The 17,767-nt window shown below is 39.7% G+C and overlaps 2 protein-coding genes across 5 annotated transcripts; one reads left to right on the forward strand and one right to left on the reverse strand.

The window, feature by feature from the left end:
* Positions 1 to 900: 900 nt before the first annotated feature.
* On the forward strand, positions 901 to 11,461 carry ccdc191 (coiled-coil domain containing 191). Its single transcript, XM_065258160.1, has 15 exons — positions 901 to 935; positions 1,223 to 1,352; positions 1,459 to 1,614; positions 1,809 to 2,211; positions 2,426 to 2,579; positions 2,666 to 2,856; positions 3,716 to 3,965; positions 4,393 to 4,835; positions 4,942 to 5,033; positions 5,887 to 5,969; positions 6,264 to 6,365; positions 8,224 to 8,367; positions 9,287 to 9,439; positions 9,665 to 9,819; positions 11,272 to 11,461. Exons 1-15 carry the CDS (start codon positions 930 to 932, stop codon positions 11,441 to 11,443), a joined length of 2,634 nt encoding a protein of 877 aa, XP_065114232.1. The 5' UTR covers positions 901 to 929; the 3' UTR covers positions 11,444 to 11,461.
* A 74-nt stretch (positions 11,462 to 11,535) lies between these two features.
* Positions 11,536 to 17,496, reverse strand: zdhhc23b (zDHHC palmitoyltransferase 23b). Of its 4 annotated transcripts, none has more exons than XM_065258161.1 (5): positions 17,258 to 17,496; positions 16,116 to 16,285; positions 15,187 to 15,894; positions 12,897 to 13,064; positions 11,536 to 12,815 (listed from the first exon to the last, which is right to left on the reverse strand). In XM_065258161.1, the coding sequence occupies exons 2-5, from the start codon at positions 16,250 to 16,252 to the stop codon at positions 12,542 to 12,544; spliced, it is 1,287 nt and encodes a 428-aa protein (XP_065114233.1). In that variant the 5' UTR covers positions 16,253 to 16,285; positions 17,258 to 17,496; the 3' UTR covers positions 11,536 to 12,541. The 4 variants fall into 4 exon arrangements, with proteins under 4 accessions (XP_065114233.1, XP_065114234.1, XP_065114237.1 ...); XM_065258162.1 differs by having other exon boundaries at positions 16,116 to 16,299; XM_065258165.1 differs by having other exon boundaries at positions 16,116 to 16,302.
* Between the last annotated feature and the right edge of the window lie 271 nt (positions 17,497 to 17,767).

The following is a 17,767-nucleotide window of genomic DNA, read 5'->3' on the forward strand; positions in this document are numbered from 1 at the left end:
GTACATGTTCATTCATAAATGTTTAAAGAGGTAGCAACTGTTTCCATAGTTACACAGCTTCCGCTTCTGTCACATTGAGTTTGTAGTTCTTTTTCGACGCGGATTGCTTGACGCTTGATACTGCGTTAAATCTGCTCAAACTACAAATCCCATGATTCCTTAGCAAGGTGGAAGTTTCTGTGGTTGTGTTATGGGAAAGCTTAATTTTAAACGTGGATTATCCACAGTGTAAATTCCTTTTTAATATATTTTTAAATATTCACTAAAACATATTAAAATACCAGAGCTATCCAAAAGCGTGTTCATCTACTGGCGATAATGTCTAATCCCATACACAGACGCTGGAAAACATGTATCAAGAGTAAAACAGGCAGCAATAATAAGGCAAGTGAAGCACATTTCCTCTTGTATAATTTGGCGTTTTTATCCTTCTGTAATTAACACAAGTGTAGTCGCTTCAAAATAAAACGAATTTAATTTTGTGTTATACATTACAAGTATATTCATCATTATATGATAACGAAAGCATTTACAAAATTTAGCTCAATATTATCGTTTATTCTTCAGTTTTGAACCTCTTTAAATAATTAGTTTCCAAGTATATTCATTCAGGGAAATTAGTGAATTTGTATGTATATTTGTGAATGTGCAATGCAAACCAACAGGTGTATTCACAATAGAGCCAGTTTAAGTCCATGACATAAATGTAATATTAGATGTGTATGTCTATAGTGTGATGCAATATTCATATACATTTATATTAACTAAAGGGACTGCCAAGGTTGGTATGCTTGGTAAACCCCACTTTTTATCGACTCATGACTGTAGAGGAGGTAATTTGTGCTACAACCCTATTTAATACAGTGGGCAGAGCTAAATAATCTCTCATGTTACAGGCGCAGCTGAAAGAGGATGATATAAAGCAGTGGATGAAGGTACGCACAAGTCACGATATCATGCAAAGCAATTTCTTTTTTGTTTTGTGCACTCTCAGAAAAAAGGTACACGAAGGTACAAAAGTTGTCACTGGGGTGGTACCTTTACAAAAAATAAATTTTTGTACCTAAAAGGTGCATATTGGTACCTTAGAGGTACTGGTTCCTCAAAGATACACATCTATACCAACATGGTACCTTTTTAAAACTTTTGCACCTTTTATTTGAGAGTGTGGGTGTAGTTTTCTTTTACATAATAGTAAATTCTGTTGCATTGTCATTTTTAGAAAGTTGAAATGGCTTCAGAGTTTGCTGTAGCAGAGGTGTTTTCCTTGAAAAAAACAAACAGTGCTAAACACAGTGCGGCTCTGCAGAGCATAGAGCAGCTACAGGATCATGATGATGCGTACAGCGAAGGTGCACTTCAAAAAAATTCTTTACTTTATGCAAAAGCAATCATTAAAATCCTATAACGCGATGAACTTATTCAAACAGTGCTTGATGTATCCTTTTTATTTTACAGCTCAGTCTATTCTGAGCGAGTGGATGAACCGGAAGTTACGTCTAGAGCTTGAAATGGATGATGATGAGGAAGAGGAGATGAGTTCCTGTAAAATGGACCATTCAGAATCCAAACAATTAGTTAGGACCACACAACCCAGCTATAATAACTTTGATGGTACAAATAAAAGCTTTACATGTTTTATCTTTACCCCTATGTCATCAGTGTAATAGATGTTTTAGAGACAAGATCAGAATTAACCCTTTGCCAAATCTTACTCTAACTATCAATAGCCAATAGGAATTCATGGATTTTGCCAATATATTGATACGCCTCACCTTCCTTTAATTTCATTCTCACTTTTTTTTTAGAGTTGTACTCTCATCTGGCACAGGAAGAGGAGAACTCTGTAGTTGAAAATTTCCTCCAGGACCTGATGGAAACAGAAGTGCTGGACGGTCGTTTGGTGGAGGATCTCGACATGAACTCTGACAGCATTAAAAAGACAGGGATAGACCCTAGCATCACCATGGAAATGCGCCATAAACAGGTCAAGGAGAATCGCGCACGTAGAGATGCAGAGCGGGAAAAATTGCGCAGAGAGAAGGAGATGCTGAGGGAGGCACGGGAGGAGGCGTGGCGACTGGAACAGGAGAAGCAGGCAAGGAAGAGACAGGAGGCGCGTGAACAGGAGGTGATGATCCAACAGGAGATGATTCGCCTGCGCAGAGAGATGGAGGAGCAAAGGAGTGTGGAGCTGCTTGCACGAAACATGTACAACAACCAGATTCTCATCCTGACAAACTTTTGTACCGTTTAACTTCATAGCACTAGATATTTTATTTAGTCATGTTATAATAAGAATTCATAATTTGTAATTGAATAAAGTGGCTCTAGAATCAGGATTACCACAAAAATATAAAAACCTTTTAGTAGTTATAAATAATAATGTTTTTTTAAGCGATTGATTTACATTTGTGTTGAACAGGGAGAGAGACCGGCTTCAAAAACAAAGAAAAGGCCCCACCGAGTGCCCTGTCGTTCAAAAACATCCACATTTTATTCCACAAAAGATAAAGGACAGAGACCTTCAGTTCAGACAGAAGAAGCTGGAGGCCAAAGTTCACCTTCTCAGTTTACAGGTTGGATTATATTTAAGAATTGGACAAGAATTATATTTAATTCAAGACACTAACTTTTTGACTGGTTTTATGCTTATGTGTTTTAGTGCATGCAGAGACATTTTTCTGCATGGTACTCGGTGGTATTGGAAAGAAGGGTGCGCATGGGCAAAGCATCGGCACTGTGTGATTGGAGGAGGCAGTTGAGGGCGTGGCGGGCATGGCGGGCTCTTGTTTGGGCCAGAAGAGAGGAGAGAGAAGCTCAGAGAACTGAAGAAGAGCTGAGACAGGACCATAGGTAAGATAACGTATGAGTCTGACACTGAACATTAGAATTAAACTGTCTAAACAGAGCCAGACTTTTGGTCTGATGCTTTTCGGGTTGATGATGCACTGGAGCCATAGCCGGAATAGTTCGCCCAAAAATGGAAATTCTGTCATCTTTTCCTATTTCTCATGTTCTACTAAACCTGTATGAATTAATTTTTTCTGTTAGACACAAAAGCAGATATTTTAATAAATGATGGTATGCACACAGATGATGTAACCATTGATTTCCATAGAAGGAAAAAACAATGAAATTCAATTTACCATCATTTACCAAAATATCTTCTTCATCACATATTTAATTCAATTTATTTCTTTTCCAACTATGGAAATCAATGGTTACAATCAGCTGTGTGCTTACCATCATGTATCAAAATATCTAGAAAAACATTAGAATGAGAAAATGATGACAGAGTTTTCATTTTTGGGTGAACTATCTCTTTAAACTGACTAAGAATCACACAATTTATTATAACATCTTAAAATTGCCACTTTGTAGGTGTGGGCAAAATGAGCTAATCTCTGCACTAAATGGCAGTGTAGTGGTTGGATAGTGCTGATTAAGGGGCGGTATTATCCCCTTCTGACATCACAGTGGAGCAAATTTCAATTACCTATGTTTGCAGAGAATGGTTTACCAAAACTAAGTTCTTGAGTTGTTCTTTTTCACATTTTCTAGGTTGATAGAAGCACTGGGGACCCAATTATAGCACTTAAACATGGAAAAAGTCAGATTTTCATGATCTGTCCCCTTTAAATAAATGTTAACAAAAGGTTGAAATAAATCCTGGTTATCAGACCGGTTCGGAATCATATCTGTAATCCCACAGGCGCTGTCAGAAGGCGGTGGAGAGTGACCGCAGGAGGCTTTTGAGACGTTGCATCAATAATTGGCACGTGTGGTGTCGGGTAGAACACGAGCGCAAGGAGCTTCTTAAAATACAAGAAGAAACCAGAAGTAAAATGGCTGCCCTGATAAATGCAGCAGCTTCTGGGAAGTTAGGAGCAGAGACTCCCACACCTCCACCAAACACCAACCCACCTGAAAACCTCATTCATTCTGAAAACATCAGCCATCAGGTGAGATCAGTTTTATTTACCTTTTAGTTTGCCACCTCTTAAGGCTCTTATGTTGTTCCAAACATTTACTTTTTTATTTATGCATTTGGCGGATGCTTTTATCTAAAGCGACTTACAGTACACACATGCTATACATTTCCCATAACCTTTTGTTGTGCTAAAGCAATGCTACACCAATTGAGCTACAGGGACAGGATTTTCAGATAAACACAGTAGAAGCTGCAAATTTAAGTAATGATCATTTAGGTTGACATGCAAGAAAATGATGATGGATTTGTAAACAAACTTTTCAATGACACGGTTGATCTGGGTTTCAAATTATTGAAATGAATGTGACAGATTTGATTGAAACAAATATTCATCATGAATCCGACTGACTTTTCATATCTGGATTAGCTTTTCCTTTAAAAACCCCTTTCTCCTACAGCAGGATATGTCAGCAGCTCTAGAAATCAGTTCACCTGTTTCACCAGCCACTGTGACTAACAAGAATGGCCGATCAGATGCCCCGCCCACTCAGGCCTGGCAGGTAACGCGTCGGCACGCCACTCTCACGCCAGTTGAGCTTCGACAGGCCCGCGATGGCCAACTGCAGCACACCACCACCCGAAGTCGATGTGCAGAGCTACCTGGTGAACGATTTAAACACCGCCATGCGGCCTTGCAGCAAACCCTAGCCAAGCAAAAACGTCTCCTGAAAGAGCAACAGGAGCAAATTCAGCATCTGCAGGAGAGACAGAACATGCTGGAACTGCGACATGATGCGGAAAAAAATTCACTTTTAGCAGCAGGACTAACTGGAGATTTGAGCACCTGCTCTGCACCTGTACCTAATGCAGATATAGGAAGAGGAAGCACAGAAAAACCAAGGTACTGTCATATAATGCTGCTCTGTGTGTGTGTATAAGAGTCAGAGAGACACATTGGGAATTAGACAATATTAATTACAAATTTATTCATGTTCTTACAATGCCAGACCAAAGACCGCCTCAGGAGAAAACACCACCAGCCGTACGGTCTGTAAAGCAGCTTCGGGACGCTCCATACCTCCTCATCCTTGTATACAAGGTCAGTCTCACACAAACACTTGACCAATTTGAAGGAGGTGCCTAGCATAGAAAGTACATTTCATGACTATGTCCTAGTTTTAAATCTTCACAGGCTCTGAATGCATTGAATGTAGGGGCTCAGTGATGTGTGCAAACACTATGTAAACCCAGAACAATATCACACCCACACAATATCTCTTTCATGTACTCCTATGAGTGTCATTGTTGTGTAGCGCACGTGAAAAGCCAGCATCCCGCAATCCGATTTTCAGTGTCCCTTACTAAGTTGGTACATGCAGCCACATTTCTCAGAAGGTGGGTGTTAGCAATTCCCTGCTGAGTTATATTGTGTTGAGTCTTATTGTTGGCAGTCGGTGTGGTGGGATAGACTCTAGGGGCCTTGGCAGTGACCAATGAGTTTCCCCTCACACTGAAGATGTAACAAACCATTGTCCTGCCGCTCAGATCCGATCTAAATATTTTCTTTACGCGAACACAGTGCCACATATTGCACTATCTGCAGTGATTGTGTAACCAAGTTTTCTGGAGTTTTGCTGTTTTTAAAAATTCAAATAAAGTTTAAAGTGACACATAAACATTTAATAGCTACAACAGATACATAATCACACACATACTGTAAACAATGTAAAGTTACTCCACCCACATCCTCATTTTGTTCTTGGGACACTTGACAGTGATTTGCTGCATGACGGTTAATTAGAGAAAAATATCAGACACAGTCACCACAGTCTAACCTGTCACAATATTTATTTGTGCCTACAGATCTTTTTTCTCCTTTTTGCTTACTTTTATATCCATTAGTTCATGTATTTATTTCTAACTTTTTTCTTTCTTTCTTTCTTTTCCTTCAGCAATGGAAGAGCGAGCACGGCAGCGTGCTGAGCGCAGGAGAGAAATGGAGGAGCAAAGAAGACAAAGACAAGATGAGAAGCTTGTAAGTTTCCTCTCATGCAGTATAAGATATGAGAGAGAATGCTGTAAACTAGCATTTACAGTAGAAACGCTTTTAGTGTAAATCAAACACATGCAATCATAGCATAGCATAGCTTTTGAATGTGTTTTGCTCAGTTGGCAGAGAATTGCATTAGCAGTGCAAATGTCATGGGTTTAAATTTCAAGGATCACATATCCTGATAAAAAATTGGATAAAAAAAAACTTTGGATAAAGGTGCCTGCCTAAAATGTAAATAAAGATGTAAATGTGTCTGTTTGTTATTTTGTCCTTTAGGCTCAAATGAAGGCGGCTGAGGAGGAAAAACTTCGATTGGAGGAAGAAGAGAAACAGAAAGAGGCTGAGAGGAAGAGGGAAGAAAAGAGACAGCAGAGAAATGTGTGTGATATTCGTTATTATTTTAGTTTTATTTATATTTTGAATTAGCTTTTATTTTTACAGTTTCCATGTTAGTATTAGTTTAATTTTTAGTAACTTTGCTATGAGATTTTGTCATTTTATTCGATTTCTTCGATTAATTTTACTGCCTCAACATTAACTTAACTTGAAGTTTTTCAACTAAGATTTAGGCCTTTATGTGACCATGCCTGTGAAAACCCAGCTAAAGTCAATTTTTTAAGATTTACTGTCATCTACATAAAATCATCATACATAATGTAAAGAACATTCGGAGAAAATATAATCTTAATATCTTTAATATGCCGCGTTTGAGGCATCAAATTCGCATCTACCGCGTAGTTTGCCGCTTGAACATTTTGAGTTTACTCGCTTTATTCACGCGTGAAAGCCGCGCATGAAATTCTAGTCATTGAGACATTCATGTGGAAATTTGCATCATGGGAATGGCTTCTGCAACTCTGCTTGCTTCCTGTAAACACGTCACTACTAGAGCAAGCTCCTGATTGGTTAATGCGGTGCGTTTTCCGCCAAAGTTCAAATTTTTCTACTTGCACGTTACGCTCAATTCGCGCCATGCGAGGAATTGCGTCCGCGCGTCAACGCGTCTTTACATTGACTTAACATTGAAATCACTCATCTCTACCAAGGCTGGTCTGAACGCAGCATAATATTTACTGTCTATAGTAATTACAAATAAAGTAGCTCTATAAAACAGTAGGAGTCTATGGTGTGTCCCTATTTTTTTTCTTCTTTTTACACACCATGCCAGCTGCTATATCAGATGCACGTGCGTTGTCGTGGTTACATGTCTGAACGAAACTTAAGGGGGCGTGCACACCAAAGCTTTTACCCGCGCAGCCGGCGTATGTTTTCAATTGTTTCCAATAGAAGTGCAGCGTTTTTCAAAAAAGCCAGAAACTGGCGTTTTTTCCACGCTGAAAGCCGGCGTTTCTACGTTTTTTCCACGCTCACCGATGAGCGCCGAGAGTTGAAAAATATTTAACTTTGGGTGAAAAGCTCAGCTTGGCAATGTCAGTTCTCTCACAGCCGTCCAATCACAGTGGAGGCGGGATAAACATCACAACAATTAACCAGCGAATCGCACAAGGAATGATAAACAAAGCAGAAGTATCACAGCAACCAATGCGCTAAGCTGACAAAAAGCTGGCAGTCGGTGTCCGCCTGCCGTTTTCAGCCGCGTTTAAAAGCTTTGGTGTGCGCACCCCCTAACTTCCAGTCTCTGTTTGTTAAATGGTCTGACTAGTGGCTATTCTGAACTCTGGAACAAATATCTCGTGGAAAATAACAATTGTTTTGGTTTCCTAAAGACGAGAGGAGACGGCGATCTTGGATAACCGCTATGTAAGGGAGGTTTGGCAGTCGATCTGTAGTTAACACTGTAGCTTTACACAGTAAAGTGGATTTTGATACACTTTAGCTTGAACTGAGGTAATCTACTTGTTTTTTATTTAGCTTGTAAACTACTCTAAAAGGACTCTATTGTTATTGATTCCTTGTGGAAGTTTACCAGAAGTTACGTTTGTTCCACGAAAGCCGTTTGTTTAAGTTGTTGCCATCTATAGCAATATTCAGGCCAGAACCATAAATATTTAGTAGCCTAATGTCCACAGTTTCATTCCCACTCTCTCACACACCCAAGGGCACCTCCAGCATCTAATCTGCATGTCTTTGTACTGTGAGGGGAAACTGAAGAACTTGGAGGAAACCCACACTGGCACAGGGAGAATATGCAAACTATACACAGAAACCAACTGTGCCACCCAAATTTGTCTCTATTTATATAGCTAAAGACACATGTTTATGTATGTGTGTTTAGAGAGAGCTCGAGAAGCAGAAGAGAGCAGAACAGGAAAAGGAACTGTTACAGCGAGCGGCCCAGCACTACCTCAACACCTTATTACTTCACCGCGGTCTGGCACCATGGAAGCGACTACTGGAGCAAAGCCATAACAATGAACAGGTCAGAACCATCACAGCATACACACGACTCTCTCACGCCCTACAGAAACACCACAACTCATTCACTTGCTCTCCGCACGCTCAATTATTCATCCAAAGAATTATAGCCAGCTCACACAAGCAGTCAGGAAGACCACCTGTTACCTTATATTAAACTCTTGGTCCGGCCCCCAAATTCTAATGATGTTTACAGTATACTGTTGCCTTTCCACCTGGCCAACCACCTGCTATCAAAATGAATTAACAGACAGCAGATGAATGACGTTCGAGAGGAAGACGAAGTGATTGAGAGGGAGCGATTGACAAGGACAAAGACAGAATGCAGAGTGATTTAAATGGCAGGTTACCCAAAATTAAATATCTGTGGTTATTCCCTCACAGGTCATTTTATATATATTTTTTATTGAGTATTAAGAATCTTTACATGAAGTATTGTGCAAAAGTCTAACGGTACATTCACACAGGGCGAAAGCATTAAAGGGACACTCCACATTTTTTGAAAATTTGCACATTTTCCAGCTTTCCTAGAGTTAAACATTAGATTTTTACAGTTTTGAAATCCATTCACCTGATCTCTGGGTCTGGCGCTAGCACTTTTAGCATAGCCTAGCATAATACAGAATTTTTTTTCGGATTAACTATTGCTCTAAAGTAGAACAGGAAATGTATATTATTTACATTGATCCATACCCATGAGAGGAGAGACCACTCGTCCAATTAATTGCAACAGCAGTTGGTCCTGTAATCCCCTTATTCAGTATCTCTACATTCTGACTTAGGTAGCCAACCAACAGGAAGTCAGCAGGGAAGTTTGCTATTGATCCAGATAAACCCTGCGAGCATATGAAATGATGGCATTGTTAATTAAAGGAGACAGTTATTTATGTTTCGGGTGGTTTTGCCTCTTTTCTCTCCTCCAGAGAGCGGCAGATCATTATGCACAGTGGCTTCAGAGACACTGCTTCTGCTCCTGGATACAAGTTGTGGATGAAGCTCATGCAGAGAGAGAATCCAAAGCTGTTCGGCTATATCAGCAGATTCTGCTTCGGAGAGCCATGTGTAACTGGAGAAGGGTAAAGCACCACACACACATCAATAGGAATCAAACCCATGATCTTAGCATTGCTACACATTTAGCAGATGCCTTTATTCAAAGTGACTTAAAGTCCATTTAAGCTAACCAAACTCTATTAGTTTAGATAATGTTACTTTAATAGTTGTAATAATTTAGTAATAGCAGACTCATTAGCAATACTAGCAAAGTCCTTGTCTATCTCTGATTTCATTGCATGCCACAGTTAAAGGACATGCGCTTTATATTGGAAGCGAGAGCCGAACGGTTGTACAAAATTCGTACAGAAAGGAAATTTTTCATGGCTCTGCTGGATCACACCACTGAACAACGACTGATAGCTTGGGACAACCAGCAACGTGCAGAGGAGCATGACGCCAGGTCAGCATATGCGTCTCTCCACCTAGTCTACCTTGAAATCCGTGTAAATGTGAGATGTTATGATAGATAGATAAATAGGGTGGTAGGTACCCAGGCAGACAGACATGATGAAAGTATTTCTAGATAGATAGATAGACAGACAGACAGAGAGACAGACAGACAGGTACATAGAGAGATAGGCAGACATGCAGATAGACATGATAAAAAGTAGACAGACAGAAAGATAGACAGACAGGTAGAAAGAAAGACATACATGAAAAAAGTAATTCTTGATAGACAGACAGACAGACAAACAGGATGAAAGAAATCTAGATAGATAGATGAATGAATCGACGGACGGACAGACAGACAGGTAGAGAGAGACAGACAGACAGACATACAATATATGGACAGACAGACATGAAAAAAGTAATTCTTGATAGATAGGGGTAGATAGATAGACAGGTAGATAGATAGACAGGTAGATAGACAGACAGGTATGTAGACAGACAGGTAGAAAGACCGACAGGAAAATTAATTCTAGATAGATAGATAGATAGATAGATAGATAGATAGATAGATAGATAGATAGATAGACAGACATGAAAAAAGTAATTCTTGATAGATAGGGGTAGGTAGATAGACAGACAGGTAGGTAGAAAGACAGACAGGATAAAGTAATTCTAGATAGATAGACAGACAGACAGACAGGATGAAAGTAATTTAGATAGATAGATGAATGGACAGACAGACGGACGGACGGACGGACAGACAGACAATAAATAGACAGACAGACATGAAAAAAGCCATTTTTGATAGATAGGGGTGGATAGACAGACAGACAGACAGACATGAAAAAAGTAATTATTGATAGATAGACAGACAGACAGACAGACAGGTAGACAGACAGACATGAAAAAAGTAATTATTGATAGATGGGGTGGATAGACAGACAGACATGAAAAAAGTAATTCTTGATAGATGGGGTAGATAGATAGGTAGGTAGATAGATAGGTAGACAGGTAGATAGATAGATAGATAGATAGACAGACAGACAGACAGACAGACAGACAGACAGACAGACAGACAGACAGACAGGCATGAAAAAAGTAATTATAGATAGATGGGACAGATAGAAAGGTACATAGATAGATAGACAGACATGCATATAGAAATGATGAAAGTAGACAGACAGATAGATAGATAGACAGACAGACAGACAGGTAGAAAGACAGACAAGCATGAAAAACGTAATTATAGATAGATGGGGTAGATAGATAGATAGGTACATAGATAGATAGACAGACAGACATGCAGATAGAAATTATGAAAGTAGATAGACAGACAGGTAGAAGGACAGACATGAAAAAAGTAAATCTTGATAGATGGATAGATGTAAGGAATGTAGCAAACTAGCATAATGTGGTGAGATATTTGCATATATGCTGTATCCTGGTTCTCTTGGTTTTGTAGGAGAGCAGTCAAAAGATGTTTCGCTGGCTGGAGGCGTCTTCCAGCTGTCTTACGAGAAGAAAAAGAACGTGAATCTCGCAGGGAGGAGCTGAGACGTAAAGTGTCAGAAATTCTACCCGACTTCCGCATCTCTCCTATTGACTCCCTGTGGAGCTCTGTAAAGCCTCTTTAACTATAACACACAAGCTCCGACTGTCAAACTTACAATTACTCTTATATCAGACATCGACAAGTGACATTAAAAAGAGACATCAGTGCTGCTAATCTTTTTATGCTTGTTTATTTTTCCATAGTACATTTTGAATGAACTTGTTGTGTAAAATCTAATCCCATTTGAAACTCAATGATGGAGACAAATAGAAAACAAACATCCGGATTTGAAGCGCCTTTGTATCTGTGAATGATTTTGTGCTCAGAAGGAACGTGAAGAAATGCAACCCGCTTTGATTCAAAGATGCAAAATTCTTAAAGTAGCTGAATGCAAAGCAACAGAAAGTCCTCAGATAAATAACATGAAAAGCACACAAACTTGAACCCTAACATTAAACATTCATTAGGATGACATAACAGCTGTAAAGTGTTCATTAACCTCATAACTCCGTGGAGAAACTTTAGATTTGAAGTGACAAAAAAATAAGTGTCATAATCCAACTGGGAGCAAATGTAGAACCAGAAATGCAATGAATAACAATGACTCATCACGACAACATTCCTGACAAAGTTAAAACACTTTCTGATAAGACATGTTACCGTTTAATGCTTTGGGCCACACTGAAGTTGATTTAGTGAAGAAAAGGTGAAATGCTATAAATACAACTGAGAGTTAAACAATGCAAGATGACTGAAACATGAAAGATAAAACTGAACATATATATGCATAAAAATGTAGCCATCAATAATCATTAAAATAAAAAAATGCATGTGTTAAATTGTCCTTTTATATCTCATATGACTTGCCTTGTAAACACCATCTAATCGGATCACACCTGATGATCATGTACTATAATATTGAATTACACTGGTAAAGATGTAGCACACTGTGACACTGCCATCTAGTGGTCCAAACAGGCATTATCCATCTCTTATATTTTTAGACAGACCACACAAATCAGAGCCATAAAACTGACTCTGGAACAGCTGTTGAAGGCATAAGGTAGCACAATAATATGCTTCACATTAGTATATGAGTGATGATTCACTTTTAATCCCCTGCTATACATCAGCATCCCTCCAACAAGGTCCATCAGTCAGAAGAGACTACGATTTACTTCTACACCAAGTGTGTTGGTTTGGAGGTCGATGCCTCTAGAGTTTTGCTCATGGTTAAGAATTCTGTCCAGTTGTTCCAGAAACCTCGGGAGTAGGCGCCCGTGTCCACGATCAGACCCCACAGCAGCTTGCGGCCGGTTTTCTCTCTCATGGCGAGACGTGCCTCTCGTTCGGTCGTGTTATAGCTTACGTTGATAAGCTGCAGAACCAGGAGGTGCAGGAGACCTCCGGTCACAATGCTGCTGTACCAGGCGCAAGTGAAACACAGAGCGGTGCTGACAAACACACAAATGGAGACATTAATAAGAGTGAATACATTCTAGATCTAAAAACATGCTGTTTGTGTCAAACCACACCTGTACTGGTCGTACACGTTAGGACAGTAGAAAAGAGCGATCATCACGTTCTGCTGGGGACACACACTTCCCAGAACCAAACTGATGCCGTACAGTGACGTCAACAGGAAGAAAAAAAGCATGAGAAGGAAACTGCTGTGATTGGCCTGTCCCACACAGCTGTTGATCCTAACACACGCAAAATGACAAACAAGTTACTTAAGTACCTGTTTTTTAAGTCACTTTCAAACAAACTTAAAATTTCAAAGCCTCTGCTTAAAGGGACACTCCACTGTTTTTGAAAATATGCTAATTTTCCAGCTCCCCTAGAGTTAAACATTTGATTTTTACAGTTTTGGAATCCATTCAGCTGAGCCCCGGGTCTGGGCTAGGGTTGCCACCTGTCCCGGTTTTACCGGGATTGTCCTTCTTTTTAATAACCTGTCCCGGGAAATTTATCAACTCTCCCGGGACACTGAATGTCCCGGTTTTCGAAAAGCTATGTAAATATGTTATTTAGCGCGCGCACGGCAAAGACTGAGACCTTGAGTCTGTGTGTGTGTGTGTACCTCAGTAAGCGCATGTAAGACAAAGAGCATCCTGATTGGCCTGTTTCGGTAAATCAACCAATCAATTGTCAGTATGGGCGGGCTTTTATCTCTTCTCAGAAACAGGAGCGCCCCAAAAGCGAAAACATAAGACACATTTTACGCCAGACTACACGAAAGTGTACCCCTGTCTTATAAGAGTTAAAAATAATGACAATCTTGCACAGTGAACAGTTTGTAACAGTGACTTCAAGCATTGCCCATGTGGGTTAAATGATTGTAAAAGACATGTTGAGGTGAGTTCAACACGTTTAATTTCATGTGCATTATTCAGGCCAGCTAGTTGCTATTTAGACCTGTTTAAATGGAATATAAATAAAACGGTTTACATAAATGGTATAAGCAGCTTATATAAATTGTAAAAGTGATTTACCTATTTATAATTAACAAATATTTGGGTAACACTTTACAAGGTTCATTAGTTAACATTAGTTTACTACATTAGTTAACATTAACTAATAATGAACTGCACTTATAAAGCAATTTTTAAACCTTTGTTAATGTTAATAACACATTATTTAATTGTTGTTAACATTAGTTAATGCACTGTGAATTAATATGAATAAACCATGAAAAGTAATGTTAACAAAGATTAACAAATACAGTAACAAACATACTGCTTACGGTTAGTTCATGTTAGTTAATACATTAACTAATGTTAACAAATAAGAATTGTAAAGTGTTGCCAATAACTGCATAGGTCTATAGAAATATTATGCTGTTTGGGGGGGGGGGGGGGGGGGTTAGGGGGCTTGTGAGCAAAACAATTGGTCGGGTCATTGATATGTCCAGGTTTTTTATCAGACCTGGGTGGCAACCCTAGGTCTGGCGGTAGCATTTTTAGCATAGCTTAGCATAATCCATTGAATCTGATTAGACCATTAGCATTGCGCTAAAAAATAACCAAAGAGTTTTGATATTTTTCCTATTTAAAACTTGACTCTTCTGTAGTTACATCGTGTACTAAGACCAACAGAAAATTATAAGTTGCCATTTTTTAGGCAGATATGGCTAGGAACTATACTCTCATTCTGGCGTAATAATCAAGGACTTTGCTGCTGTAACATGGCTGCAGAAGGCACAATGATATTACGCAGTGCCCGAAAATAGTCCACTTTGTAATTTTCAATAGCAGGGGACTTTTTCAGGCACTGCGTAATATCCTTGCGCCTGCTGCAGTCATGTTACGACAGCAAAGCCCTTGATTATTACGCCAGAATGAGAGTATAGTTCCTAGCCATATCTGCCTAAAAAAAAAAAAAATCGCTACTTTAATTTTCTGTCGGTCTTAGTAGACAATGTAACTACAGAAGAGTCAAGTTTTAAATAGGAAAAATCCAAACTCTTTGGTTATTTATGAGCGTGATGCTAATGGTCTAATCAGATTCAATGGATTGTGCTAAGCTATGCTAAAAGTGGTACCGCCAGACCCAGAGATCAGCCGAATGGATTCAAAAACTGTAAAAATCAAATGTTTAACTCTAGGAAAGCTGGAAAATTAGCATATTTTTAAAAAAGTGTCCCTTTAATACCTAAATGTGAATGTCCATAGCTCATGTGGTGCAGGACTAAAGAATTAGAAATAATAATAATAGAGATGTTTCCTTATAAACTCACAACCTAACTTTGTGATTAATGACAATGACATGGATAATGAACGGAGACCCTCTGGGATAAAACATTGTTTATAAATAGAAACTCACCAGACACAATGGTGGTCTAGACGTAAGATGCAGACGCCACAGATCCGACAGTGCCCGGCTCTCGGGGGACGTACCAGCTTGCAAACATCACACCAGTTTGTCCTCTGAACCTCCCTGTGCTCCACGCTCTCCTGTGCTGTCCCAGATTCACCGCTCTGATGGAGAGAACTCACACGATTGGCTATCACCACCTGATGTCGGGCTCCATTTAGATATGCGCCATCTACGTCCGCCGGTGGGCTGTGATAGGTAACTGTGCTATGAGTGTCAGCGGGGCGTGGCCTGGCATAACCCGGCCCCCTCTTGGTGTTTATGAGGAAAATGACTGTGAGAGCGACACCGGTGGTCACGGCACCCAACTGAAAATGATTCACATCACCACGGGAAAAAACTTCAGTGACGAAGAGGTAGAACATGTAGAAGAGGGAAAGGATGGCGAGGCTGAGGAAGAACAAAGTACGTCCTTTCTTGCGGTGGGTGACGTAGTAGTACCAAAGAACTGTGACCGGTAATGTTGTTAGCACTATAATACCCAACAGGTAGTGCCAAGATGCTATGTGTAAAAAAACAGGAAGCAGTATAAGGGGAGGAATCAACGAGAGGTCAACTGGTCTGGCCCCGGATATCCAGGGCACTCGTAGACGATCATTAATGGTGGCCAACACTCGAGACACGGAGTCTGTTTTTTGTTCTTCCCTCTTCATCCACCTGGAAAATAAAAAAACGTGTTTTAAATGTAAATAATATAACCTTGATATATATTTAATAATGACTGAGTCGAAGACTGAAATCAAACTTTGATGCTCCTAATCAGATTTTGAGACTTGGGTCACATATAAATCCCACCAAAATAACACAAACACAACAGAATCACAGATTTTTGGTGCCCACTTCATGAATCAGAAGAGCTTTCACTGCCCCTCCCTCACCTGTCACAAGCCTCGTCCAAATCCTCACAGTCGCAACAGCATGCTGCCATGTGGCTCCGCTCACCTTGACGGTTCACATACTCGCAGCAGCACAGAGGATCCTCTTGATCTAGTGCTCGATGGGATCTTTTCTTCATGATGGACACCAACAAATGGCCCTCCAGTGGCCCCTGGTTGAGAAACACTGCTGTATTGTGATGTATCTGTCAGTCTGAAACAATCTCATAATGGTCTCAGGTGATTCGGGAGTTTACAAACACCCCAGAAATATTTTACTGTACCCCTCTATGGGTCAATCATAAATACAGCAAGTATGTCCTACAGTGTCCTTTATATAAATGGTTTAAGGAGACATTTCACAAGACTTTTTTAAAATGTAAAATAAATCTTTGGTGTCCCCAGGGTACGTATATGAAGTTGTAGCTCAAAATACCATATATATAATTTATTATAACATGTTAAATTGCCACTTTGTAGGTGTGAGCAAAAATGTGCCGTTTGCAAAATGCAAATGAGCTGATCTCTGCACTAAACGGCAGTGCTGTGGTTGGATAGTGCAGATTAAGGGGCGGTATTATCCCCTTCTGACATCACAAGGGGGGCCAAATTTCAATTAACCTATTTTTTCACATGCTTGCAGAGAATGGTTTATCAAAACTAAGATACTGGGTTGATCTTTTTCTCATTTTCTAGGTTGATAGAAACACTGGGGACCCATTTATAACACTTAAACATAGAAAAAGTCAGATTTTAAAAGAAAAGTCCCCTTTAAACTCCCAGAGGATTCATCAGGACAATTTCACCAACACAGTACAAGGTGTCTTGGGAGTGGGATTTTACTCGAGTTTGCAGTCACATGATTAATGACGTGCAATTTAAAGGTGTGTCATTGGTGGATACAATGATAAAACATTAACAGCCAATCAAAACCCATTCCATAGTTCTGGTAGTTCGCTAGTAGTACTACTAAACTTATTAGATTGAAGTCTATAAAATATCAGCTAATGTTACAGTCCAAAACAACAACTTAACTCATAAAAGCATACTGGTCCTATGAAACGAGTTAAGGTAAATAAAAACAAGCATGTTCATGCTTTTGTTTGCGAGGTTTTGCAGCACCACGCAAATAAACCAACACCTACCTGTTTAAGAAGTAAAAGGCGATTGGTTGTTCTCAGGTGTGACAGTCAGCTGTCCGGTTTCATATTCACGGTACTGGAATATTCCATCCTCGTGCTCCCCCGGCACATATTCAGTTACTTGGTCTATATCTAAAAGAAAAAGGAATATCCGCTGTACTGGAAACACAATACAATACAGTCCAAACTGTATCAGGAAGTCTTTCACACGTGAACAACTGCTGCGCGAGAACCGCCCATTGTGTGAGCGCCGACAAGAAATGACGTGTGTTCGACTTCTTGCAGTGATGGGCAGACCGATCGACCTATGACATCAAACTATCCCGAGAGCTATGATATTTAATCACTCTCGCGGTACTTTGATTATATGTCCGGATTTGTCTGCGCAACGACGCATGAAGTCGAACCGAGTCGAACACACCCATGGTTTTATCCTAGTATCTGAGGTAAATGTAAATAAAGTATCTCTTTTCTGATTAATTTAATTTTTAATGAATCTCACGACGAATATAT

The sequence above is a fragment of the Paramisgurnus dabryanus genome, chromosome 22 (assembly GCF_030506205.2).
Source record: "Paramisgurnus dabryanus chromosome 22, PD_genome_1.1, whole genome shotgun sequence".
Taxonomy (NCBI): Eukaryota; Metazoa; Chordata; class Actinopteri; order Cypriniformes; family Cobitidae; genus Paramisgurnus; species Paramisgurnus dabryanus.

What these genes read in the sequence shown, in the direction of transcription:
- ccdc191 (XM_065258160.1), top strand. An exon ending in CAGCTATAATAACTTTGATG is followed by an intron (nt 1,615 to 1,808) that starts GTACAAATAAAA and finishes CTTTTTTTTTAG; the next exon opens with AGTTGTACTCTCATCTGGCA. An exon ending in GAGCTGCTTGCACGAAACAT is followed by an intron (nt 2,212 to 2,425) that starts GTACAACAACCA and finishes TGTGTTGAACAG; the next exon opens with GGAGAGAGACCGGCTTCAAA.
- zdhhc23b (XM_065258161.1), bottom strand. Translation starts at nt 16,252, where the DNA reads ATGAAGAAAAGATCCCATCGAGCACTAGATCAAGAGGATCCTCTGTGC. An exon ending in CTAGACCACCATTGTGTCTG is followed by an intron (nt 13,065 to 15,186) that starts GTGAGTTTCTAT and finishes TGCGTGTGTTAG; the next exon opens with GATCAACAGCTGTGTGGGAC. An exon ending in AACGTGTACGACCAGTACAG is followed by an intron (nt 12,816 to 12,896) that starts GTGTGGTTTGAC and finishes TGTGTTTGTCAG; the next exon opens with CACCGCTCTGTGTTTCACTT.